The sequence below is a fragment of the Ovis canadensis genome, chromosome 5 (genome assembly GCF_042477335.2).
Source record: "Ovis canadensis isolate MfBH-ARS-UI-01 breed Bighorn chromosome 5, ARS-UI_OviCan_v2, whole genome shotgun sequence".
NCBI classification, from domain to species: domain Eukaryota; kingdom Metazoa; phylum Chordata; class Mammalia; order Artiodactyla; family Bovidae; genus Ovis; species Ovis canadensis.
Window position 1 is genome coordinate 19,127,657 of NC_091249.1, and position 27,517 is coordinate 19,155,173.

The 27,517-nt window shown below is 57.9% G+C and overlaps 1 protein-coding gene and 1 pseudogene across 2 annotated transcripts; one reads left to right on the plus strand and one right to left on the minus strand.

Moving 5' to 3' along the window:
- On the minus strand, window positions 1-26,966 carry KLHL26 (kelch like family member 26). Of its 2 annotated transcripts, XM_069589038.1 has the most exons (3): window positions 26,803-26,966; window positions 5,048-5,230; window positions 1-2,785 (listed from the first exon to the last, which is right to left on the minus strand). In XM_069589038.1, exons 1-3 carry the CDS (start codon window positions 26,877-26,879, stop codon window positions 1,204-1,206), a joined length of 1,842 nt encoding a protein of 613 aa, XP_069445139.1. In that variant the 5' UTR covers window positions 26,880-26,966; the 3' UTR covers window positions 1-1,203. The 2 variants fall into 2 exon arrangements, with proteins under 2 accessions (XP_069445139.1, XP_069445140.1); XM_069589039.1 differs by lacking the exon at window positions 5,048-5,230 and having other exon boundaries at window positions 26,803-26,929.
- LOC138441892 (U6 spliceosomal RNA) lies at window positions 24,217-24,316 on the plus strand (annotated as a pseudogene).
- Window positions 26,967-27,517: the final 551 nt, after the last annotated feature.

Genomic DNA, 27,517 nt, shown 5'->3' on the forward strand with positions numbered 1-27,517 from the left:
TCTTTTTACCATAACATTTTTATTAAATATAAGGAAAATAGGCGGCGACGTCTGCTAAGGTCTGAGGTTAATTCTTCACATGGTGCGAGGGTCACAGAGACACGACATCAATCGTCCATTAGCAGCAGAAGAGACACTTTAAGTTGCCCCAAGGGTACAAATCTCGTTTATAAGACAGCAGTGCTGGCCTCTTAAGAAAAAGCAAAAGAGAACCAAACAAAAAAAGAGGTTTTGAGGTTTAGACTCCAAAACAAACGTGGCCACAGATGCCGCAAATCCCTCGTAGGGAGCAGCCTCACAGCCTGCCTGACTTCCCGCACCAAGTGGGCACAGGCCCGGCGGCATGCCAACCTGCACACAGGGCGGGGGTGGGGGAGCAGAGGGCTAGAAAGGGGCAGAAATAAAACCACGGGACAGATGCGCTGTGAGATTCTGAGGCCCGTGTCCCCGCTCACTCGTGGGACAGGGCCAGGGACAAGGAGCCTCAGCCCTGTTCTTGTTATGGCCCTGCACGTCACCCAGAGCCAAACGGAAGGCCTAAGGCCCCTAAGGACCATCTCTGGGAGGTGGCTGTGGTTTTCCCTCCTGAAAGCAGGCGATCGCACACCCTGAAGGTGCCAGGACCCAGGTCAGGGATGGAAAGGAGCACTGGTCCCCTCCCACTCAGCAGCTCGGGCTCACTGGGGAGGCAAAAACATGCCCTTCTGGCCACCCCAAGTCAGGCACCTCCCAGCCGCCTCTCCTGCTCCTGGGTGTCACAGAGATCTGGGGTGTGTTTTTTTAAAAAAAGACACATGCAACTCAGAGTGGGCGGGGGAACTGGAGGATCAAATGAGTTCGCATCTGAATGTCTCAGACCTCCAGGCAGAGGGAGGGGAGAGAGGGGAGACAAAGCCACACACTCCAAAAGAGACCCCTACTCCCACCCGCCAGGGAGAACATGAGGTGGGCAAGGAAACCGCCTCGGGTGTGAGCTGGCGGCCACAGCACGTCAGCCACGCTGCTGGCAGGCTCCCCCCGAGGGCGTGGAGCCAGAATCTGCTTCAGGAAGGAAGCAGGGGCGCAGAGGGTGCCGTATGCACGCAGCAGGCCCCAGGAGGCCGGCCCAGGGGTAGGGCGGCCCAGTTCTGTGCGGGAACCTGCGCCCACCAAGCCCCTGGCAGAAACAGCAGACAGCCAAGCCGGTAACCGGGGTCCGCGGAGCTACCTGCGGGCCCCGGCCCGGGGCAGCAGCACGGGGGCACAGGCGATGCCCGCAAAGGACTCGGGAAAGTGCAGGTCGCGCTCCCACTCGTCCGTCTCGGTGTTGTACACCTGCACAAGGCCGGTCACGTTGTTGAGACGCCAGTTGTAACCCCCGACAATGTAGATCTTCCTGTCCAGCAGGCAGCAGCCAGCCTCAGACTGGCCGGCCCGCATGGGGGTGACGCTGGTCCACTGGTCCGTCTCGGGCACGTAGTACTCCACGGCCAGCACGTCGAAGCAGCGGTCCACGTGGTCCATGCGGCCCCCGAGGGCGTAGATGCGGCCGCCGGCGCCCACCATAGCGTGGAGCACTCGGGGCTCGCTCATGGGCGCCTTGAACTCCCACTGGTCGGCCTCGGGGTCGTAGCAGTGCAGGGCCTTCTTGTCCTCCACCGAGATGCCGTAGCCACCCGAGATGTACAGGCGGCCCCCCGCCGAGGCGCCTGCGTGGCCCCATGTACGGCGCTTGAGCGAGCAGGCGTAGCCCCACTCGTTGCGCCGCGGGCAGTACCGCTCCACCGAGGCCAGGCTGCCGGCCCGGTTGCGGCCACCCGTGGCGTACACCATGCCGCACAGCACATTCAGTTGGAACTGGATCCGGCTCTCCTGCATGGCTTGCAGGCGCAGCCAGCGGTTGAGGTGGGGGTCGTAGCGGTAGCAGGCGTCCACGGCACCCTCGCCACTGCGGTACTGCAGGTGCTGGCCCCCGGCCACATACACGAAGTTGTCCAGCACCGCCACGCACGTGTGGCTGCAGCCCACCTCCATCTCCGTCAGCTCACGGAAGTGGCGGGCACCCGGCTCGGGCAGCTGGTACACCTTGCTGCTGACGGAACGGTCACTGTCCGTGTACGGGGTGCCACCGAAGGCCACCAGCGAGGGCACGTCCGAGCGCACGGCGGTGCGTGACGACTGCATCTCGTGCTGCCGGAAGGGGAGCACTTGGTAGCTGAAAGCCTCCAGCAGGTACTGGCGGCACAGCACGTCCTCCACCATGATGTCCAGCGTCTGCACGTTGTCCACCAGGTCCGAGGGCCGCATGAGCGGGAAGCGGATGTGGCAGAGCACGTGGCTGGCGCGCAGGCGCCGGGCCGGGTCGTGCTGCAGCCAGCGCACGGCCGCCCGGAACAGGTCAATCTCGGCACAGCTCTGCAGCCGGTTGCTCTGCAGGAAAAAGACCAGGCGCTCAAGCGGCAGGTGCAGGAAGTCCTCCTCCTCGGCTATCTGCAGGAAGTGCCGGAAGGTGAAGGCGTCCACTGACTCCTTGAGCGAGGCCAGGCTGAAGGTGGTGGCCATGTGGCCGATGTGCAGACAGGTCTCGACGCTCATGGCGGCCTTGAGGAACTCCTCGCACAGCTCCACCACGGGCAGCATCTGCAGGAACACGGCGGCGCCCAGCACATCCTGCACACAGTCCAGGTCCAGGGTCACCTCGGCGCTGTAGGCGAAGTCGATGATGTGCCTCAGGCCGCGGGCCGACACGCCCTTCAGCTCAATGACGTCCTGGCTCGCCTCCCGCATGCCACCCGTGAACATGGCCCTGAAGGTCGGAAACACAGCGTGGAGGCTCAGGCCAGCCCAGGGGCCGTGTGCTGCCTGGGAAGGCCTGGCCCCCACACCCCGGACACTGTCCCCACGAGGGGCCCTGCCCAGCCTAACCCAGAGGTTAGCAGTGCTAGGGCCCACGGACTCAGAGGGCGAAAACCAAGGGTTGTGAGCTGCGGGGTGGGTGCAGTTCCACAAGAGGAGACCAAATCTTGGGTTTGGCTTTGACTCTGAGGACAGGACTTTCTTCGGAAGGACTGATGCTGAAGCTGAAACTCCAGTACTTTGGCCACCTGATGCAAAGAACTGACTCACTGGAAAAGACCCTGATGCTGGGAAAGATTGAAGGCGGGAGGAGAAGGGGACGACAGAGGATGAGATGCTTGGATGGCATCTCCAGCTCAATGGACATGAGTTTGAGCAAGCTCCGGGAGTTGGTGATGGATAGGGAGGCCTGGTGTGCTGCAGTCCACGGGGTCGCAGAGAGTCAGACATGGCTGAGCGCCTGGACTGACTAAGGACGGGTCCCCCTGGCCCACCTTAACACCCGCCCTGGGAGAGCTCCCCCGCGGCAAGCTCCAAAGACAGAGCACGGTCCCCCACGGCAGTGTGCACCGCGGGTTACGGACAGCCTGGCCCACCGGAGCAGGAGGCTCCACCTTCCCCAGCCTGGGTCTTGGGTCATTGTCACATGGGTTGGAGAGGGGTGAGAGTCCCTAGGTCAGAGGGCCCGTCAGGAAGCTATGCTAGGGTCCCTGCCATCTCCGAGGCCTAGGTGGTCGGAGAAGCCCCCTGAGAATGGCCTAAAGGAACACCAGTCCATTGTGAGCCCCACCCCAGCAGCAAGTGACCCCGGCTCTGTCCGCCACGCGCTCCTGCTCCAAGAAGCGGTATTCACGTGAGTGCTGATGAGACACACGGGCCCTGGGTCCCAGCCCCCCACGGCTCCAGAGGGTCCCCTACCAGGAAGAGGGGTGAGAACCCCAGTGCCTGCTCAGGGCTCCTGGCAAGTTCTAGAAGATGGAGAGTGGCAGGGTCCTTTCATGGGACCAGCTGGCACCTTATCGGAGTTGTAACTCCCATCCGCACACATCCATGACAGCTGCCTGAGGGGAGAACTCCAGACACCGCCTGGCAGATGTGCACCCCTAGTCCCCCGCTGGGTGGGCCCAGCTCAGGCCAGGAGCAGAGACAGCCAAGCTGGGGGCAGCCAGGGGCCACCAACTAACCACCACCCAACCCTTGGCAGCAGCGCTCCACCAGCCCCCGGACCCCGCTTCTCCGTGTCCCCACAAGTTCCATCAGCCCATCGAAGGCAGAAGCGATCATGGCGATGGGAGGGAGCATTGCCTTTTAAGGCCTCTCCGACTGCAGTGCCAGCGCAGAGGAGCCTTTAAAGGGCATTTCTGGCTCGGCCGGCCCGCCCGTCCCCAAATCCAGAATAAAAATAGAAGCGGCGCCCCAGATGGCTTGGCTGCTCCAGCTCCCCAGAACGGCCTCTCTGAGCCCGTGAGGCGGGCAGCCAGGGGGCGCACCAGGCAAGGCACCCCAGTTGCAAGGACCGTGAGGCCCAGGGTGGGCACCTGGGCTGGGACTCTAAGAGACGGCCGGCAAAGTGGGGCTGAAGAACCTCCCCCAAGTGGCACCCCAGCTCTCTCAGGTGGCAGGAGGAAGCTGACCAGTTGGTCACTAAGGGAATGCGGAGACTGTCCCTAAGCTGTGACAGCTTTCCACGGGTAAGAATGGTTGGGTGGGACCCTCACTCCCCTGCCCAGCCGAGCGCTTCAGGAAAGAGACTTTGAACAGAGTCTGGCACCCACAGGGGCTGCCAACTAGGTGTACCATCCATCCCCCGGCCTGCACACAGGCTCGCAAGGGCAGAATTCACGCCTTTGATCACTGCCAAATTCCCAAGGCCCAGAACAGCGTTAGGCACAAGCAGGCATCAAAGACAGAATGAAAACCCAACGGCGCCCTGCCGCCTTCGCAGGGCAGAAGCTGCTAAGCGGGCTCCCACCTCTGCCCCCAGGCATGCTCAGCTTGTCTGCTCCGTGTCCCCCCGGGTTGAACAAGCAGCAAACCTGGAAAAACCTGCGGGCTTACTGGACATCTGGCTTCTCTCTAAACCCAGAGATGGGCAAACCTCAGCCTCTTTCCCTCAAAGCCATCCTGGGCTGGATGCAGCTGGAGGCACAGCCCTGGGATGGTCCCTCTGGGACGGGCGGTGCCCCCACTCCACCCCGGGGCCCGCGCGCACCTGAAGTAGTCGCTGCAGGCAGCCAGGACCACCTTGTGCGCGTGGAAGGTCTCTCGGTTGACAGTGAGCACGACGTCCAGGAGCTGGCCCTGGGCGCGGAGGGCAGCGAGGCCCTGCAGGAGGCTGGTGCTGTGGCCAGGGGCCGAGAAGGTGCACTTGAGGGCCCCGTTCTTGTCAGCCATGCTGTGGGGGAGCAGAGGTGGGCAGGCAGCTGAGAGGCCATGGAGCCGTCTGCTCTCCACCCAGGGGCCCTGAGCAGGCTTGGCAGGAAGCTGCCCTGGGTGGAAGTGAAGTTGCCAGAACCCATCCCTGAGCAGCGGAAGCCGGACCTGGGTCCCAGTGGTGACTGCCACCTGCCCGCTGGCTGGCCTTGGCGGGGGAGGTGCACGTACAGACTCCATTGGCCGCCTATGAAACAGGCGAGGTTTCGTGCAAGACCCACAGAGGCTCCCACATATCCTTTTCCTTCTAATTTAATTGAGGTGAGATTCATATAACAGTCATCATTTTGCCGTGTACAATTCAGTGGCATAAAATCCACCCACAGAGTTATGCAACCATCACAGCTATCAGTGAGGCGAAGGCAGACCCATGCCCACTGCCAGTCCCCCCCAGCCCCTAGTCACCGCCGCTCTGCTTCCCGTGGCCATTTGCCTGATAGGACCAGGGATCACAGCCGGGCCCCCTCCAGTGGGAGCGGGGAGTTCTGATCACTGGACCAGCAGGGGCGTCCCAACCCCATGGACCCAGGGCGGTAGGAGGACACAGGCGCACTGAACCCGAGCTGAGGAAGCAGCAGGTCGCATGGGATCTTCCTGTCACCCTGGGGCCAATGTAAAGAAGCCATAAAACCAAGTATAACTGCCCTCAAGAAGATGGGTTTACCTGTGGGGGCAGCTTGCTGGGGGGATGGGAGAAGGAAGACACATTCTGGCACATCCCATCAAAACGAGGGTGCACAAGGCAAAGGCTGTCTATAATAAAAATAAAGTGAAAAGGAGAGGGGTGGCCACAGCCCAAATGCCCACCAGTGGATGAGTGGGTAAGCGAACTGTGTACGCATATGACGGAATATTACTCGGTCATGACGAAGAATGGAGCTGATTCAGGCTACCAGAGGGAAGAGACCTGAAGACCTCAGGCTACGTGCAAGAAGCCAGACACAAAAGGTCGCATGTTCATGATTCCATTTATATGAAATGTCCAGAAATCCACAGACAGAAAGCAGGTCAGTGCTTGCCAGGGGCTGGGGGTGGAGGGTGGGGAGTGACTGCCCACCCAGGGTTCCCTTTGGGGTGATGAAAACGTTCTGGAACCAGAAAGACACGCTGGTTGCACAACACTGTCGAAGCACTAAACGCCGCTGAATTATCCTCTTTAAAATGGTGAGTTTTATGTTATATGAACTTCACCCGAAAGACAAAACAAAACTCAAGGTCCTTGGAGCCTTCTCAGGTCCTGTGCGAAAGCAGCCACGACCTCCAGGGCCTCACAGTACACGAGGCCCTCTGTGGCTCCATCCCTACTGTTCCTACTCACTCCCCTTCATCCCCTTTGCTATTTCATCTTGGAAAACTTTTGCAGAAATGCATCAATAAGTGAAGAGTTTATGGAGAAGGAAATGGCAACCCACTCCAGAGTTCTTGCCTGGGAAATCCCATGGACAGAGGAGCCTGGACGGCTACAGTCTATGGAGTCTCAAAAGAGTCAGACACAATTTAACAACTAAACAACACTAAAGTAAAAAAAAATAAATAAGTTAAGAGTTTAGGAGGCCCTAATGTATCACTTCATTCTCCAAATGCAACAGAAACAGACAATGCCTGGACTTCCCTGGCTAAGACTTTGAGCTCCCAATGCAGGGGAGCCACGTTGATCCCTGGTCAGGGAAGTAAGCCTGCATGCCACAACTAAAAGTTCACCAGTCACGTGCTGCAAGGAAGATCGGAGATCCTGCACGCCGCAGCTAAGACCCAGCCCAGTCAAATAAATATACATGTTTTTAAAACTCCAAACTCATTTAAAAAAAGAAAGAAAGGCACATGCCCCTCAGCCTCCATGGAGTCAATAACCTTCCCAGGACTCTCCCAGGCTCCCCCTCCCCCAGGCAAAGGCCAGCGTCCCCAGTCCTCTGCTCACTCCCCATGGCCTCCAGCTCTCTGGAACGTGCTTTCCCATTCCTGGGACAGACGCCTGCCCACAAATGAGGGCCAGGAATGTGGGCACTGGTCTTTCCAAGAATGCAGGAGGAGAAAGAAGGCTTCTCGGCTCCCACTGCCCACCAGCTCCCCAAACATGATCGGGGCCAAGCACACGGCATTCAGTTGCTGCCGACAGGAGGTCAGCAACTCGCACAGGCTGCCCACCTCAGTGGCCCTTCTAGAAGCCTCAAGAAAGGAGATGAACTAAGTCAACGGGCAGAGGGGGTGCAGGGCCCTGGGCGCTGCCCACAGACCTGCAAAGTGCTCAGGATTCCGAAGGTGTGGGGACATGTCGGGGGACACCACCTGGTCTGAGTGAAAAGCCGTCCTGTCCCCGGAGGCAGGAACACAAGCGACTCAGAGCATCTGCGCTGGAGAGGCTAGCGGGCCAGCGGCGCCAGGAACCAGGCCTGGAGGCTGGGTGTGCAGACTGTGGAAGGAGGGAAGGGAAGGGGCCCAGGAGGACCCTGAGTCTCTAGCCTGGCTGAATGGAGTGCACGCCCACCTCACATGCCCCCACCTCTCCCAGTACTGCTGTGTCCAGGCCATCCGTCCTGGAGGGGCCACTGCTAGGACCCAGGTCTCCATCCTTTTGGTTTCCCAAGGCCCGCGAATGACCCCGTTCTGAAGATCACGGATCCTCGGGATTCAGAGGACCTCAAACTGCACCCATCCCCTGGCCAGGACATCTCCAGGGACAGGGTCTCACTGTGTCTTCTCGCCGACACTCCACAATGGGCTCTGGACTGCCGGAGCCAACACCGTGTCCCATAAGAGCCTCCAAGTATCCTGGAGCTGCTCGGGTCCATCCCGAGCTCCTCAGGGCTTTCTGTCAGCCCCATGGCCCCCTCCCAAGGGTGGGAGGACACAGAATGAATGAGACAGAGCAGCCGGCCCTTGCCAGGCACACAGTCAGGGAAACGGGGACCCAACATGGTCAAATTATCCAGAACGGGCCTGTCAGTGTCCCGTGGGAGGGAACAGGAGCTGGGAGCAGAGAGGGGCAGAGGCCAGAAAGTGGGGATGTCCTCAGCTTCTCCTCCTCCCAGCTCTGCCACCCCTGAGGTTAGACAGAGGCGCCCAGCCTCTCCCTGGGAGCACAGGGGCTTGGTATGGGTGTTGGCCCTATAGCCTGGCTTCCATCAGGGCCATCCCTGTGCGGGGTCACCTTCCAGCCCGCAACGGGCCCCCTCCTGCCTGGGGCCAGGCGCCATCTTCCCTGCGCAGCACAGCGGCCTAGGATCAGCGATAGCTGATGGGAACCTCCCTCCCGGGGCCCGGCGGTGGAGAAGAGGCCCACCTCAAACCAGGGACAGTGTTAAGACATCGACGCAGACTCGGCTGGACTAGGTGACTCCAGGGACGACAGAGCCACTCTCCACAGACACCACTCTGTGTGCACAGCAGGAGCTGCGGGTGAAAAGTGATGCACAGACGGCACCAGCATGCCTCGTGCATCGCCAGGATCTCCTACAGTCACGCAAACCTGGAGCCTAGCCCTGAGCAGTGTCTGGAAGGCTGGGCCAGGACCCAAAGCCTGGGAGACTCATCTCAGCCAGACCCACTTGAAAAGCCTGCCAGGGCCACACCACAGCATTCGCCACTCGAGGCCCTGGCACGTGGAGTGAGGTGCAGAGGGCAGGACTCTGAGGCCGCCCTGCTATCTGCCAGCCACGTGACTCAGGCATGTTCCTCAGACCTCTGAGTCTTGATTTTTCTCAGCTCTCAAACGAGGCAGAGGGCTGCCAAGAGGCTCCGGGGCCCCCATCACCTCCCAGGAAATGAGGGACGGCAGACTCCCTATTTTCCCCAGCTTCACTTTTGGCTGGCCAGGCCCAGTGGGGGGCTGCACCCTGCCACCACCCCTACAAGCTGCCCACTTGCCTTTGAACGGGACCAAGTGCTTGGGAACTTGAAGCTTGGAGCCACCCACAGAGCGCTGGCTCATGGCAGGTGCCAACTGAGCCTGGCTGGCCTCTCCATGGACCCCTCGCCTCACACATTTTTACACTCCCACTATCCAGCCTTTGCCATTTTGCTTTTAGCTAGCTTTAGTTTATTCTTCGAAGTTCCTCTGAGAGTGTGAGGCAAGATAGGAGGATTTCCTGTGATTCCACTGAGCCCTGGGGACTGGTACACCCACGCATATTTTCACCAGAAGAAAGATCTCACACCTGAGGTAACTTCATCCTGGAGCTGCTTGGTCCCTGAGTATATATTTACTGTGGTCCTTCATATATAAAGAGCACCAAGAAATCAATACAAAGCCAGCAATGTCACAGAAAGATGTGCAAAGGTTGTGGGCTGATGGTTCATGGGAAATGAAGCACATCTTCTTGGAAGGACCTCATAGTCAGCTTCACTTATAAGAAAAGTGTGCTTCCCAAAGGATTGGCTTCACCCCTCAGGGTGGGGGGGGGGCAGAGTCATCAGGCAGGCCATCTGGCAGAAGACACTCTTGTCTATTCCCAGAGGCAGTTTGAAATGGGTCAACACCCAGGAAGGCAGTTTGAGAGACCTAGCAAAATTCTAATGGCTCATCTTCTCAACCTAGCAAGTCTGCTTCCAGGATTTTTCTGAGATACACTTACTTGTGCAAGTTGAGAGATGTGTGAGGATATTCGCTGGGGGCTGGAGATGGGAAACAAACTAGACACCCTTTAAGAGAGCACAAAGGGCTGCCCTCCAGCTGAGCATGGAGGCTGTGCATACTCTGAGCATTAAAAATCTCCTATAGGGCTTCCCCTGGTGGTTCAGAGGTAAAGAATCCGCCTCCTAGCATAGAACATGCAGGTTCGATCCCTGGATCAGGAAGATCTCCCAGAGAAGGAAATGGCAACCCACTCCGGTATTCTTGCCTGGGAAATCCCATGGACAGAGAAGCCTGGCGGGCTACAGTCCAGGGGGTCGCAAAGAGTCGGACACGACTGAGTAACTAAACAACAGCAACAATGTGGGATTTAGGACACCTCAGCCCAGAAAACCCCAACCCAGCCCAGAGCACTGCCGCTTACAGGGCATGGAGCCTACGTTGCGCCACGTGGGCAGGAAGCAGCCCCTCTCTGCGCATGCCTCGCCCTCCCCAGGCCCGCCTCCCTGTGCCGCCAGCAAGGCGCCCAGCACCTCAGGAGGCTGTTTTCCTCCTCCCATCTCAGAAATGGGACAACTGTCTCTGACGCCCTGACATCTACCCCCACACACACACCTCGCAGCCTCTGGGGAGCTCGGGGAGGGAGAGAGGCAGCCAGCCTGGACAGACAGGCAGGCGTGGCTGGGCGGAGGTGGGCAGCAGGAGGAGGGAGGGCCGGAGCCTGGGCCCGATGACTAAGGGAAGGCCCGTTACTCAGGCCGGCCCAGACAGGGGGCGGCAGTGAGGCGGGGCCACGGCCCCCAGGAAGGCGGCGGCGGCAGGCCTTGAGCTGGTCCGAGCCTCCAGACAGCCACCCGAGCCACGGTCACCCTCGCTGAGTCATCGGAGCCAATGCGTCAGCAGCCGGGTCAGGGCGTCTCTGCAGGCCACCCCGGCTGCACCCTCAGCCTGGATCTGGCCACGGAGGGCATGCCCCCTGCTGTCCTGACCCCAGCCCGCACACCATGTCCCCCTGGCACTGTCATCGGGCACCCTCGGGCATGTGCAGGCCCAGGCGTGACACGGGGACACGGCGGCTGCTCCCTAAGGGTGTCCCTGCACAGGGCTGATGGCTGGTGGGACTGTGTGCGGGAAAAGCCCGCCCAGGACACCCATGGCAGGATCCCCAGGGCCTCCCCAGCCAGTAAAGCCCACTGCCCGCGCTGTCACCAGATTCTGGCTGGCACCCCCTGCTTGGGCTCCCTCCTTCCCCCTTAGTTGTTCATGAGGTCAACAGCCCAAAATACACCATGGGCTAGAGCCACTGCCTCAGAACCTGCTTTGAGGGGACCCAAGTCCAAGGCAGAATGGCGTAGTGAGGGGCGGCCGTGGGAGGTGCGGGGCCACGTGAACAGTAACAGGCCCCTCAGGGGCGCTGAGAGCTGTAAGGCACAGCACTCGGCACGGTGGGTGCTCCCCGCCTCCTGCCCTCACCCGCCTGCTGGCCCTGGTCTCCACGATCGGTTTCCCAAGCTCACAGGAGAGATCTGAAGCCCCGGAAAGCTCTTTTCATTGGAATGTCCAAAAAAAAAAAGAGAGAGAGAAGAGGCAAGAACAAGAAAGAATTTCATGGAAACATTTCTTTGGGGTTTTGTAAAATCCTTTCCCACCCCCACATGGAGCCCAAAACTCAGGCCAGAACAGTCTGACGGTATTGCCCCTTTAACATACTGTTCTGACATGCAAATTCCCTCACTTCCCCTCAAAACGGAGAGCACTTCCACTTTCAAAGCCAATTTTGGTTTTATTGTCCATGTGGCTCGATGGAGCGCAGCAGCGCAGCACAGCTGGTTGGCTCGCGCCCCGGCCGACGCAGTACCAGGGAGTTCCAGGCCACTCCGCCCCAGCGTCCTGGGTACAGCAGCAGGAAGACGCTGCACTTGTGGTGGCGGGGGGGGGGGGGGGGGGGGGGGGACACAGGGGGCCAGAGACCCCGAGAGGGAGTCAGAAACACAGAGAGAGAGACAGACCAGAGAGAGAGAGAAAGAGAGACAGAGAGAAAGACCAGAGAGAGAGAGAGACCCAGAGAAGAAGAAACCAGGGAGAGAGAAAGCAACCAGAGAGAGAGAGCCCCAGAGACGGGGGAACAGAGACCCAGGGAGAAAGAGAGACCCAGAGATGGGGGACAGAACAGAGAGGGGCACGGGGGCTGGGGACGGGGCTGGGCTGCAGACGGAGAAGCACCGGCCGCCCGCCTGCCACTTCCCTGGCCTGTCTCTCACACCACCACCCCTGGCCTCCTGTCCAACCACACCGGAAGCTTCTCTGGCCGCTCCTCCCGCCCGCTTGACCCCTCACACAGCAGGCTCGCTGACGGAGCACATGCGGGGCACAGCCCAGGAGGGCAGCGTGGCAAGTGTCTTCTCCAAGGTGGTGAAACTGAGGCCCGAGCGCCCCCACCCCCGCATCCGCAGGCTGCTCCCACTTAATGCTCCTCGGCAGCTGCTGACTCGGCCAAGGCCACTGTGCTGACCCCTGGGGTCGCAGCTCCACGGATAAAAGGTGCGTCTGAGCCAGGGTCCCACATGGCCCCCAAGGGCAGACACCCGCAAGCCGCTGTTGCTGTGGTTACCACAATATTTCGCAGCTCTGGGTCCTGCACTCGCAGCCCGAAGGATGGAGTCACCGTGTTTTGGCACCTGGCAGCAGCCCTCAGACGCGCGGGCTGGCCTGCAGCCCCCTTGCTAACGTCAGTACCTTTCCTCCTGGGACCACTCGCCCCAGCCCGGCTCCGCCCGCCTCACCCCCAGGCAGCCGCAGGCCCGCAGTAAGGGGCAGCCTGTGGGCCTCTGGCAGAGCTGGAGCCTCAGGCTCTCTGGGCAGCGGACCAAGGAGCAGGGCTGCTGGGTGGACAAGTGGAGAACCCAGGAGCAGATGAAGGTCCTGACAGCAGTGTCCCAGCAGGCCAGGATGCCAAACCGCTGAGGGAGACGGCGGGGGCCCAGAGATCCAGAGAGAAAGCAAATCTGGCCAGGGCCCAAGACCCCATGTGCCCCTGAGCCTGGGCGCTCTCCACAGCATTAGCAGTTAGGCTGTTTAGACCATGCTTGTTGCTTCCTACATCTTTTGCTGTAATTTCAATCAGGATGCCCAGTGCCAAGGCGGATCTGTGGACCCTGTGGGAGGCCAGGCGGGCCAGGCAGGGGCAGAGACTAATCACGCCTTCCCACCTGTTCTGCCTCCTCCAAGAGCCAGGCCATGGGCACAACTGGGGCACCCTGTGAGCTCAGCCTGGGAGCACAGCACCCCCAGAGATGCTCGCCCTGAGCCCCGCAAAGCAGTGCCAGGCCACACCTGCCCACCTGGTCCTCAGGGCACCCCCGCGCAGGGCCACCCCTGCCTCGTCTGTCCGCGGCTCCTCCCTGCCCACGCCTGCAGGACAGTGCTGAGGCGACAGGAGAGAGGCGCTGCTGGGGCGTGTGGGCAGGAGGGAACCAGGTCACACCTGCCCACCTGGTCCTCAGGGCATTGCCGTGCAGGGCCACCCCTGCCCCATCTGTCCGTGGCTCCTCCCTGTCCACGCCTGTAGGACAGTGCTGAGGCGACAGGAGAGAGGCGCTGCTGGGGCATGTGGGCAGGAGGGAACCAGGCCACCTGTGGGCACCTGGGACTGGTGGCCCTCGAGGGTCCTCACGGGACAGCCAGGAAGGCTGAGTGTTGAGCCAGGCAGGCAGATGGGTTCTAGAATCCACATCCACCGCAGAGCTCCTCCCAAAGACCCAGACAGGTAAAAAGAAGCAAATTCCCAGGGGCGTGGAGCAGAGGTGGGGGTCTGTGTGGCCCTGCAAGTCACCAGCCTCGCGAGACCCTGGCGAGACCCTGGCGAGATCTTGGCGAGATCCTGCGCACAGAGCCCAGCACCAGACGGCCTCACTCGGTGCTGGCTCCGTTCCTGGCTGAGGGGAATGTGCTGCCGGCGCCATCATCCTGCCCTTCTGTGGCAAGGACACACTGCGTGGGTTCCCCCACTCCCCCGGAGTTTACTGGGGTGCAGCCCACTCTCCCGCCAGCAGAAGGCAACACTGACGTTCATGTCCATCACCTCCCTACCCAGACCCCCTGCAGCTCCCCACGCTTTGCTCCTCAGTTCGTGCAGGGCCCCCCAAGTCCCGCTGTGCCTCCTGCTCAGGCCCTCTGGCCTCAGCCCAGCCTCTCAGTCCAGGACACGTGGGGTCTGGCCGCTGCTGATAGACAAAAGGACCCTGTGGGCAGCATTTCCCCAATCCCAGACCCGCCCAACTTCAGCAACTTCTCAAGGCGACACACAGCCCACCCCCTTCCCTCACCAGCAGCAAGTGCTCTGCCTACAAGATACCCCCCTCCCCCTCCCTGCAAGCAAGCACCCACTCTATGCAGGACTGTGGGCTGGAGCAGTGCCGACCCGGCTCCCAGCTCACCTCTTGGTGGGCGGCCTGGAGAGGGGTCCACCACGATCACCCCATCTTACAGACAGGGACATTGAGGCACAGAGAGGTTCAGGCACCCACCCAAGGCCACAGGGCACGTCAGAGGTCAGTGTTAGCCTCTCTGCAGCCCCAGGTGGATGGCCCCCTGATCACTGCCATGATGCAGATGGGAGACTGAGGCTGGGAGAGCAGGGACCACTCACCAGGAAGGCCGAGCCAGGAGGTGCATGCGGAGCTGGACACCAAGGAGGGCAGGACACGGCTCCTCAGTGGCAGTCGGGGCAAGAGGGTGGACAAACCTGTTAGCTCCCCAGCTGTTATGAGGGGGAACCCCACTCTGCCAGGTCACCAGTAGGAAGGCCCCACTCAAGCCTGCACACCACTCTGACTCCCCACCCCAGCTCTTTTTGCCTCGCCTGCCCATCACACCATCGAGTAAACCATCCATTTCCAGTCTGTCTGTGTCCTCCAGGCTGAGTCCGGAGTCTCAACAGGCAGGGCAGGGTGGGCTCTGTCTCCTGCTGTGTTCCAGCACCTGGCGCCGTGCCCAGCATGTGTTCAGAGCTCGGTCATGCCTGCTGATTAGATGGCTGGATGGCTGAGTGCGTGGATGGATGGACGGATGGATGGAGGGGTAGATGGATAATAGATAATGAGGGACGTGGTAGATTAATTAGATGAATGAGCAGATGGATGGATAGCTGGATGGACGAGTGGATGGAAGGGTGGGTGGGTGAAGCGTGGCTAGATGGAGAGATGGATGGACGGACAGATGATGAATGGGCAAGGGGGCAGCTAGACGGCTGCCAGGCGGCAGCAGCAGCTGGGGCCTGACTCCCGTCTCAGCCTGTCGCATACACCTGCTGTTGTTATCCCCTCCACTCAACCCCCTGGTCCAACTCCTGGGAATGGGTATGTTATCCTTGACTGGGCTCAACCAGGAAGCCCTCAGCAGGCTTCTCTCTGGGATGTCTTACTTGCACACTTTGCTCATGCTATGCCCTGAGCAAACAGCCAGCTCCTTCCGTCCCCTCCACCCCTCCTCCCCACGCTGCACTCTCCAGCCCACCAGCTCTGCCACGCTCCTCCAGCATCCACCTTTCCAAGCCTTCTCGAAGCAGAAAGTCTCCTCCAAGGCTTTCCTTGCCCTCATGGCCTAGGTAGGACTCCCTACAGCCTCCACGACCCCTCAAAGCTCAGCCAGGGCCCCCATGCCAGGGGCAGAAAGGGTGGCTAATAAGCAGATCTCAGGCAGAAGCTTCGCTTGCTTTTTTCCCACCCACGGACAAGAGGCTGATCCCAGTAAGTCCCCATCCCCCCACATTACCCCTGCTGCCCTGGGCTCGGAGATGTGGCCAGGTGAATGAGCACAACCTCTTCACTCTACAAATCAGGCAAGCAGGCACAAGACTGCCTGGCCCCAGAACACTGCTGGGAAATCCCGTGAGATTCCAGCACTGAAAATTCCAACACCTCAGGACCCAGCCCAGCTGCCTCCCCTGGCAGGGCAGGTGGGGAGGCTCTGAGAGGGACAGTCCTGCCAAATGGCACATGCTCATGCCCAGTGATGCTAGGCCATACACAAGCAGACAAAGATGCTGGCATGGCTCAGCAAGGACCTTCTAAGAGCAGCATAAACTTGGGCAACAGAAGGGGCCAGTCATGAATATCTCCATTTGTGGGGGTGCCAATATCCCTTCCTTCCTCTAGTAAGGGACCCGTTTCCCTCCTTCACTCTCAGCCCCAGCGGTAAGGATAAGGAGACCCACCCCTGGGCTGAAAAGGGAGACCCACAACGCAGCCTGGCCACCCAGAGCCTCCCAGGCCCCAGCCTGGTCCCAGGAGAGGGGCGTGACCCATCTGACCCAACCAGAGCCTTCCCTGGGACTTTCGCTGCAGCCACCAGGATGGGAGCCTGTCTTCCCCCTAGGGTTGCCAGGATGGTGGGAAGCAAGGTGAGGTCACCTTGCCCAACCAGGAAGGAAGTCAGAGAGCTGAGGGACAGGAGACACAGACTGCAGGGGACCATCTGAGCCCTGTATTTAATGTACCTAAAACTGGAATTCTCCCTGAACTTATTTTTTACATGAACGATGAGCTTTTATTTTTTAACTGAGGGCAGTGAGCTGAGGTTTTGGCTCCTGGAACCAACGGGGGTCTTCGATGTCAGAAGTTTCAAATCCGGGGCTTGAACTCCAGACGAGCCTCTGGAAAAACCACTGTGGAGCCAACACTTCTCCAGCTGCCCCCTCTCCCTGACGTGCGCACAGCCTTCCTGCCCTGGGAGTGGAGGCGAGGGTGCCTCACAGCTCTGCGGGCCAGACAGACAGCCTGGGCCCCGCCTGCCTGGAAGGACACAGCGAAGGTCAGCAAGCTCCCCGTGCCCCCTGCTGTGAAAGTTCAGCAACTCTAAATGCTAAAATGCTGAAAGCATGCCTAAGGCCGGAGCTGCAGGGCAGCCCAGGGCCATCAGCCTCAGCAGGAAAAACACCAGAGTCTCTGCAAGTGGCTCACGTGGAGCATAGACGCTTGCGTATTCCCAGCCTGCCCGCCTTACGGGCACAGGGGCTGCCATTACCCCTCGCATGACAGCAGCGGGGAGAAAAAAGACCACAAGCAGCCCTCCGGGACCAGACTCCACCCCAGCCAGCACACAGTTATGGCTTTTAACGACAGTCCTGGGAGTTTTTCAAGTGGAGTCTGCCTCCGGGTCTACAGTGGGCCCCCCATGTGCCTGCCGCTCACGGGCACTTTGTCACCACCCCCCAAGCCCCCCATTCGGGAAAACACCCCACTCTTAGCTCTGGCCGTGGGAGATTCTGGGTGACCGTGTCTGCCTGCTCCCGCTTCCTCCAGCAGGCTGTTTCAAATTCTAACATCCCTTTGAGAGGCAAGCTCTCCGGATATCCAGCCCAGCCCAGCCCAGCCCCGCTCGGATCCCGTCTGCCTTTGACCCCTGTGGAATTTCGCAGTTGTGGCGTCAGAAAACGTCTTCGGCACTCGATCCTCGGGTGACCCCCCCTTGAGGCCTTTAAAAGCCCAGAGGTCCACCCCTCAAGATTTCCTCCAGGCTGAGTGTGTTCAATTCCGGAAGCTGCTTCCCTCACAGGAAAGGTCTGTGACTCCCCCCAGGTGCCGGTTACTTCCTCCCGAATCACAATATTTTCAGTGTGCGGCGAGGTGGTCCACGGGAAGAGCTCAACGGCTGGGCTGCTCAGCGAGGGGTCTGAAATCACCCTGGATGCGCCCCAAAACCCACTCTGCAGAGGAATGTTAGGGAAACGCTCTCCTGGCCATGGGGGGATGAGCTGTGAGAGTCCTGAGCAGCCCTCTCTGGAGGGAGACAGGGAGGGGCGGGGGAGGAGGAAGGGACTGGAGACTCGGGGTTAACAAGTGTTAAGAGCCGTCTGCACAGCTGTGGAGCGGCTACCACAGGAGGAGGAGGAGGGCCCCAGCCCCCCACTTCCCCCTGCAGGCAGCTGGACGCGGAGAGCAGCAGCATGTTTTCTCGTCTTCAACGCAGCACCGTGATTCTGGCCGTGAACTCCACGAAGCACACGCTCAAGGGCACTGCCCACCGGCTGCTCCCTGACGGAGGCGGGGTCCCTGACCGAACGCCCATGACTTTCTGTTTCTCTGCCTGAACCATGGCGTCACCTACCCAACAGACATGAGGCTGAGCAAACTCCGGGGGACAGTGGAGGATAGGGAAGCCCGGCCTGCTGCAGTCCATGGGTCACAAAGAGTCAGTCGGACACGACTGAGTGACTGAACAACAACATTCCTGCCATTAACTCAAATCAGGAGCAGAGTGACCCTGGCTGAGCCAGCCGTGGAGGGCTGTTCCAGGAGCCTCCAGTCAGGCCAGCTCCTCTGGCAAACCCATTGCAGACTGTGGGGAGAATACCTGCTAGGTTGTATCAGAGCCTCCACCATGAAGCCCTGCCCTCAGGGAGCGCACATTCCAGGGGACATGGACTCTTAAGAACACAGAATGGACCACGAGCACAGGTCAGAGAACAAAGGGGCAGGCAGCGGGGTCAGAGTGGGCAGAGTGGCCAGGCCCCGAGGAGGCAACCCTGGAGCTGTGCAAAGCCCTGGGACAGGTCACTCCAGCCAAGGGAAGGCGAGGTTAAAGGCCAGGAGGGGTGCCAGCATGCTGTTGGAGATGCAAGCTCTGGAAGTCTGGGGAGCAGTGGCAGGGGCCAAGGGGCTCACATGGAGAAGCGGACTTTGTTCTGACACTGTTCTGAGAGTTAGGAAGCCCCTCCAGGCCAGATGTCAGGCAAGGGAGCAGCCCAGTCTGAAGCCCACCTTGGGAGGGTGCCACCAGCGGGAGTCGGGGGACAGGAAGAAGGAGGGCAAGTCAGTCAGGGCAGGATGAGGAGAAGGTGGAAGGAAGGGCCGGAACTAGATGTGGCTCAAAGGTGGAAACGTCACTGTGCGCCAACAGATTAAAGGAAGAAAGAGCAAATCAGCACGCGCACGGTGAGTGCTCTTGAGGAGGAGGTCAGAGCGGAGGCGGGACTGAACTGGGAAGGACCAGGTCCTGGCTGGTGGGAGAGCAGAGTCCCTTGAGCAAGGCGAGGCGTGAGGACTTTCCAGGAGAGAGGGGGGACCTTGAGCCCTCCAGGCCAGATGTCTGTCTCCGCTCCCTGCCTCCTCTGGTTGCTCTCAGACAGCAGAGACTCTCAAGCCGAGTGGGGCCTCCCCCTGCCTGAGGGGGACCTCTCAGTATTCACCCCTTGGTCCGTGGCGGAAGCCTGAGAGCTGGTGTGCCCTGCCTGGCTGCCACCGTGGGTCAGCATGTCACACAAGTCCCACCTGCAATCTTCCCCAAACCCATTCACAGCTCACCATCTCCACGGCCTCCCACCTTGGCTCATCTCCGGCCAGAAGGACCCTTCCTAAACACGGATCTGACCCAGGCGCCCCTCGCCCAAACCCTACGCCCGCCCCTCTGTCTCCCCCTCCTCCCTCTCACCCTCTCCAGTTCCTCTCTGCCCTCAGGATCCCTAAAAAGCCAGGCTCCTCCACCTCTAGAATCTACACGTGCCACTTGCCTGTACCCAGAAAACAGTGCACCTCTGGAGCCTCCCTTCCCCCAAGCTGATGGCCCTAACCTTGAGCCTCTGGTCAACCTCATTTGTAAGGGGGTTCCCAGAACCTTCTGGAGAAAACAGGAATCTCCAGCTCGGCCTCGGGATCATTTATGGCAACCGTGGGGAAATGATGGCCCAAGAGTTCCACATGCTGGGGTGTGAGCAACCCACACGGGCCTAGCCCCTCTGTCCAGGGGCCCTGTATGTCCAACACCACACAAAGCGGTGGGGGCACAGGAGGCAGCTGACAACTGCCGGCAGAACAAACAGGCGCCAGATAAGTGCTGAGCACCGTCCACAAGAGAGAGGAACTGGGCGTGCTGGGGAGCTGCCCTCCCTGCTCCCTTCTCCAGGGCCTTCAACCCTGAGTCTGAAACATGCCCAAAGGCCACAGGGTGGGAGTACAGAGAAGCCCCTCTTTAAAGTGGGCGGGGAGACAGGCACAAACCTCTGACCTGGCCTCACTGAGCTCTCCCATGAGGATCAGTAAGAAAAAAATAACCAGTTAAGGAAAGTTAAGGATACTAAGCCCGCTCCCTAGGGATGGCACAATGACAGCGGAGGCTAATAAAACCTTCCTATCCCATAAGAATGGCCGACAACAAGAAGGCTGTCCCCTGGGGGTTGCAGCTACCGGCTGGAAGCAGTCCAGCTATGAGATAATCAGGCTGCACAATTCGGGGTGAGTTTAGAGCTATTTCACATCGTGAGCTCAAGGGACCCAGAAGGTGAAGAAAGGGGCGCCTCACTCTCAGCCCCGGCCCTAAGCGCCTCCAGCTCCGCGCTCCCTCCCTCGCCCCAGACTCAACTGCCCCAACCCTCGCACTCTGCCGAGGCCCACAGCCCAGGCTCCACTCTGTTCCCAGCGGGCAGGCTCACAGGTGCCATCTGCACCTGTGCTGCTGCAGAAGCAGCTCAGACTTGACGTGTTCCGTTCTCCCACTGACCCTGCTACACGGCCACCGAGTAAACGTATCAGTGTCCTTCAACCTGCTCAAGCCAGCTACCAAAGCCTGAGAATTCACATGCTGAGACCTCTGCGATGGTCTAACGTGACGGCGTCAGAAGGCAGGGCCTTTGGGGGGCGATTAATTAGGTCATGAGTACGAAGCCCTCATGAATGGGATCAGTGCCCTTATAAAGCGACCCCAGAGAACGGCGTAGAGCACAGCAAGGAAACTGTGCCTATGAACCGGGAAGTGGCTTCTCCAGACACCAAATCTGTCAGCGCCTTGATCTTGGACTTCTCGGGCTCCAGAACTTTGAGAAATAAATCTCTGCTGTTTATAAGCCACCCAGTCTATGACATTCTGTGTGGCAGCCTAGACTAAGAGACCAGCTTTCTCTTCCCAACCTGCCACACTGGCTCATTAACAAAACCGGCCAAACACCCCAGGGTCCCTTCGTGTCCACGTGGGCAGTGGACAGAATGCTAACAGCATGAGGACTGCAGGACAACACTGCCACCTCCACACTCACACACACACGTGCAATATGCCGGGTGCCCTTTGAACACTTCCCAAACGAAGACTCTAACACCCAGAGGGTTGCAGACATGCCCAAGGCATGCAACAAGCAAGCGGGTCTCACGAGGTGCCTGACGCTGCTACATTCCCAGAATTCCTAGGAGCCCCTGTCCCTGGAGGGTCAGACTCCGGCCTCTCCCTCTCGGCTGAAAAGATGATGAGGCCAAAGGAACAAGAACCTTCTCAGAAGGCCAAATCTTCCTCCAGTCTTTCACACAGGGGTTGGGGGGGCTGGACCCTTCCAGAGCCTTGGAGATGTGTGGAAAAGACCTAGTGTGCAGCCAGAGATGGCTGGTGAAGGGCGTTTAAACAAGCAAAAGCCACCAAGCCAGGAGCAGATGCCGTGGCTGAACCGTGCCAAACCCACTCTCGCGGTATCCCAGGTATGGCTTCCCAGGGAAACACTTGCGGCTGGCGTGGCCCTCTACCAGATGCTTCTGCCTTGTCCCCCAGAAGCGGTGTGAGTCAGGGAGACCGGGCCCCATCCAGACACCTGTAGGAAAGACAGGCTGAGGAAAGAGGAATGCCGAAGGCCCAGCACCTGAAAAGCCTCTGTAGCGAGAAGGCTCCTCCTGAACGAGCTGGCCGGGCTCCTCACAGCAATGGAATTTCAGTTGCGGTGGTGCGACTCCCAGGAGAGGTCCCTCTCCTTCTCGCAACGCCCCACAAACCTCCTCTCTCTCTAGGAGTCTAAACTCCCGTCATGGGCCTGAGGTGGAGCTGGGAGGGGGGCTGCAGCAGAACCAGGATCTTTGGTGTGACGGAGCCTTGGAGCTAGGATCACACCTCCCCTCAGCAAGCCCCCGGCTAAGGCGGCCACGCTCTGTCCATCCTGGAGGTTCGGCTTGGTCATTAACGACCGTCTCTACTAGGCAACGGGTTTTTTTTGTTGATCCCTCGAGATAGGAAGGAAAGAGAATAAGCTTTTCTCTTTCTTTTTCCTCCCCACTGGTTGCAGAAAAGTGAACTCGGAACAAACAAGTTACATAACGCTGGGGGTGTTGTTGGGTGGAGGGGGGAACGCCATCACTCCTAAGGACAGTTCTCTGAGTTGTGGGACTGTTGGAAGGGCTAAGGGAAAGACAGGAACCGCCCCCGCCCCTGGCCAAATGACAAAACCCTTCATGGGACAAGGCAGATGCAGGCACCACCTGGAAGGCTGAGAGACCAACCACCCCCACAGACAGGGCCTGCCTCCCCCAGTCCTGGGCAGCCCCACAAGTCTCCCCCAGAAGACAAGGGACGGACGTGACCACCTACTAGGGACTCCAACCAGCCAGACTGCAAGCCCTAGAGAGCTTTTCCACCTCCATTCATTCATCCATTGGGCCCGCCCCACCCCTCCCTCCCAACCAAATTTTTTGAACACTTCCTTCCTCTGGGCTGCCCCTGCTCCAGGCAAACAAGACCAAGAGTGCACCAGACAGACAGACATGTTCTCCACCCTCAAGGCCTTTCTACTAACAAGCACACCAAGCAGTGTAGGGTGGTGAGTGCATCCAGGACCCAGCAATTCCACTCCTGGTACAGACCCCGAAGAAGGGAACACCAGGGTTCAGACACAAACCTATACATGCATGTGCCCAGCAGCATTATCCAAACCAGCCAAAGGTGGGACCAACCTAGACGTCCTTCACCTAGTGAGTGGATAAACAAAATGTGGTACGTCCACACAATGGAATGTTACGCAGCCATAAAAAGAAATGAAGTACTTATACATACGACCTTGTTAATGAACTGCGCAAACATTCTATGGAGTCAAAGACCCTGAAGGTCGCACATTGTATTGTTCTATTTATAAAACAGGAACCTTATAGAGACAGAGGGTAGATGAGTAGTCATCAGGGGCTGGGGGAGGGGGGATGGGGAGCGACCGCTCATGGGAAAAAGATGTCCTTTTCGGCCGATGGAGATGTTCTGGAACTAGACAGAGGTGATCGTTGCACAACTTTGTGAATATGCTGGATACCACTGAATGGAACACTTTAAATTGGTGAGTTTCATGTTATGTAAATTTTACCCCAAAAAGCCAACACAACAAAGTGACCATAAAAAGTGTTCCTGGGGCTAGCTGAGCTCAGGGGGGTCAGGCAGGTGCCTCTAAGAGGCCATGGTCTTAGAACGGAAGGGTGAGGAGGAATGAGGTACAGGCAGGTCATGCACTGGTATGGTGGGTTTGGGATAAATGAAGGAATGAATAAATGACCAGCCCTACAAGCGCCTCTACATCTCAGAAGGGTCCTTGCAAGAATCTTGTGTGCAGTCTCTCTCCAATGCTGAGCTCCCTTCTGTATGCTCCATCTCACCATATGAGGGATTCTCGCTGTTTTCCCACACGAGCATCTAAGGGATAAGACCCTCCCTGCATCAGCTGCTCCAGACAGCAGATTTTCCACTGGGATGGAGGGCAGGAGGCAAATGGGCATCTCAGAGACGAGGGGGGTACCTTTTAATAAAATGACTCCAGCGGACTTACCTGGGGGTCCAGTGGCTAAGACTTCGCCTTCCAATGCGGGGGGTGTGGGTTCAACCCCTGGTCGGGGAACTAAGATCCCACATGCCGCAGAGCAACTAAGCCTGAAGGTTCTTTCACATCCAAAATTAAATAAATATCTTTAAAAAGAAAATGCCTCCAGGACTTCCCTGGTAGTCCAGCAGCTGTGGCACTGCACTCCCCATGCAGGGGGTCCGGTTTGACTAAAAGATCCTGTGTGGCATAATGAAAGGCCAGTGACTCCACGCGCTGCAACTATGACCCAGCGCAGCCAAGCGAGTAAATGTTAAAAAAAAAAAAAAGCCTCTGTTTAGAAAAAATTTCTTAGATATGAAACTAGAAACAAGCTCCATAATGAAGAACTAGATAAAGGAGGCCTCCTCAAGATGATAAAACGTGTGCCCGATGAGAGATACCATTAAAAAAACAAAAAGGCAAGCTACAGGCTGGGAGACAATAGTTGCAAATAGTATATCTGATAAAGGACTTGTATCCAGAACACGAAAAGAAGTCCAAGTCAAGAAGACAAGCCAAGGAAAAAAATGAATAAAAGATTGGAAAAGACACTTTACGAAAGACCTGAGTGGCCACTGAGACCATGAAAAGATGTCCAACATCATGAGTTAATAAGGATATGCAAATAAAACCAAAATGAGATGCCAATGTACGCTTAGAATGGCTAAAATTAAAGACTGGCTCTGTCAGGTGTTGGGAGCAACTGGAACTCTTGCACATCTCTGGTGGGAGTACAGTTAGGGTGCAGCCACTCTGGAAAACAACTTGGCAGTTCCTTAAATTAAACCTCCAAGAGCTGCTTTGGTAACACATGTACTAAAATTGGAACAATACTAAAATTCACACGGCCCCTGAACAAGGATGACACTCAAATTTGTGATGCATTCTGTATTTTTTAATCTAATCTCAAAAATAGGAAACAAAAGCACAAAGATGTGATTAACTATTTTTAACATTTTTCTGGGATACAAAGGCCCTGCCTGTTAAGGACCTCAGCTGTTGCAGTGAAGGGCTACACCACAGTGTGCTTCACTGATTCCTCTGCTGCTTTTGCTCTGTTTTATTACAGCTCCTATTTGTTCATCCCTCTGGTATTTGTGGAAAGATGCTCTATATTTTGCCACATCATGATAATAATTGTTCTAGTCTGACTGGTTGGTTTATAAGTTTAAGTACAAATAAATAAAAGACTCATTTTACCTTGGAAAAAAAAGAAAAAATACTTAAACCTGCACCTACCATAGCACCCAGACATTCCACTCCTAGAGGATGAAAGTGTATGTCCACACAGGGACTTTCCGGGTGGTCCACAGGCTAAGACTCCACACTCTCAAGGCAAGGAGCCTGGGTTCCATCCCTGGTCAGGGAACTACATCCCACATGTCACAACTAAAACATCCCGCATGCTGCAACTAAGGCCCAGCGTAGTCAAATAAATAAAAATAAATGTTTTAAAGAAAAATTTTTTTAAAAGAGAATGTATATGCCCACACAAAGATGCATACCCAGATGTTCACCACAACTTTATTTGCAATTATCAAAATAGAAACCACTCCAATGTCCAACAGCCAGTAAATGGACAAACAAATTATGTCCATCAGTACAATGGAATACTAGGCAGCAGTGAAAAAGAGTGAGCTTCTGATACTTGTGACAACACATATGAAACTTCAAAAATGTTCTGTTAGGGGACAGCAGCCAGACACAAGAAGCCACATATCACATGATTCCAGTCATATAAAGTTTCTAAAAAGACAAGACGACAGAGAGTGACAGCAGATCAGAGTGTACCTGGGGCCAGGGTTGGGAGAAGGGCTGACTGCAGGGGGCTTGAAGGAATTCATTGTGGTGATGGACACGTTCTGAAAACTTGGATTGTGTTAATGGATAAATAACTCTATAAATTTATTAAAACTGAAGAGCTGTTCAGGTAAAATGAGTGAATTGTACAGCATGCTACTAATTATACCTCGCTCTTGCCCCAGGTTATCCCTACTCAGGGCCCAAAGCAGGGTTCGATGTTACCTCTTATCTGTCCATTACATGCCACCTCCTGCTGGTCACCAAGTCCTATCCACTCTACCCCCCCAGAATGTCCTCCCAAATCTACTGATTTCTCCCTGCTCCCCACTATAGGCCTCTAAAGCCCAACTCAAGCACCCAGGTCCCCACAAAGAGGACTGACTCTGCAACACACCAGTATTAACCACTTTATCATTTATAACATTGGCTGAAATTATTTGCTCCCATAAGCTCACAAGCGAGAAAAAGGGCAAATTACTTGCTCGGCCAGCCAATGGTAGTAGGCTGTCCTGGTGGGCCTGGATGAAGAGATCCAGACCATGCTGGCCTTGGGCAATGGGAAGACAGAGGAAGGTCTTGCATCGTAACACAGGTGTTCTTTCCCTCTGAGAACTCAGAACAATGCATATAAACACCTTCAATTGCTATGCCAATTCTGGGGTTCAAACAACCATTCTTAGGACCTGGCCAAAGATAAAGGGGCCTCTCTCAGACCAAAAGGGGTGAATTCTTCCACCATGACCTGAGGGCAAGACCTTGCTTCAAGTTCTTTGCCCTAGGGAGTGGGAATTTATACCCCAAGAGGATTAGAGGGAGGAGTCCCAAGATGGACCCTCCCCATGTATTTAAAAAAAAAAAATCTTCAGACTTTTTACACCATTCTCAGGCTTCCCAAGACCCACTTCAGCTCCTTAGGATCGCCAGAACCCCCAGACCCCTCCCTGCCCATCAGAACTCACTGAGAGCACCAGCTTCTGTTTTCAGATTCTCCCAGATCCCTTGGGTCTCTTTCAGGCCCTCAGGTTCACTTGTGACTCCTACTCCCAACCTTCCAGTCCTCACCCACCCCAAATCCCCTCAGCACGTTCTCAGGACCACCCTTAGAAACCTCAGGGTCCTTCAGCACCCTCCAGGAAGCCCTGGGCCTCAGCCCTCCAAGCTTCCCCAGTCCCCTCTTCAGAATCCCCAGGACAGCCTCAACAACTGCAAGATTGCCTATGGCCCCTACTCAGGACCTCCCTGCCTCCCAGACCTCTTGGCATCCTCAGTTACTCATGGCCATATCACAATCAGGAACCCCTGGGATTCCCTTCAGATCTCCATGTCCCTCAAAGCCCTCTCTGGCCCCTACGGACGCATGCAGATGCCTGGAGGTCCCGGGGCCCCCAAGCAGCCATCAAATGCCCCATGAATAGCCCTCAGTCCCCCCAGTACTCCATGGCCACCTAAAGCCCGCAGCCCCCGTAAATATCCTCGAGCTGGTCCAAGCCATCCCGCACCCCTAGGACCCCCCAGGACTCCTCATAGGCCACTCTTGCCCTGAAGCAGGTGCAGGTCCACCCTGCGGGCTGGGTCTCACCTGCTCGGGCGCTCGGGGCCCGGACCGGCGCCGAAGCCGCCGCCACCAGCGCCACCGCTGCCGCCGGACTCCGCCATCTTCCCGCCGCCGCCACCGCGCGTGCTAGTGACGGGAACCGCGCGCGCCGGCTCTGGAGACCAAATCGCGGGGGGTGGGGCGGGGCCTGCTCTGCGGAAGGGCGGGGCCCTAGGCGAGGGGCGGGGCCGGGTCTGAGAAGGGAGAGGGTCCTGGCCCGGGAGGGGGCGGGGTCTGAGAATGGGCGGGGGAAGGCAAAGGCAGGAGGCGGTACTACTCTGGAATAGGAGGGGCGGGGCCTGGGGAAAGGGGCGGAGTCTGGGAAGAGGTGCAGGCGTGGGTCTGAGGAGGGACGAGAGATTGGTGGGCCAGGGAAGGGGCGGCGGGCACGGTCTACGGAGAGGGGAGGCCCGAGTGGGGGGAGGGGCCTATCTTGGAGGGGCGGGGCGAAGGCCACCTGTGCGTGTCCGGGAGGAGTGAGGCGACGGTGGGACGCGGGAGAAGTGGGTGGAGAGGAACAGAGCTCACTCACAGGAATAGGAGCTCCCCGATGGTGAAACACTGCCCTTCAGGAGCAGGGGCTATTCTGGGAAGGGGGAGTGGCGGGCCCCGAGCCAAGGTGAGAGGAGGAACTTGGAGAAACTGATCTAAGAAATCTGAGACCCGCCCCTCTTTCCTTCCAGGGTCACTCCCTCCCCAA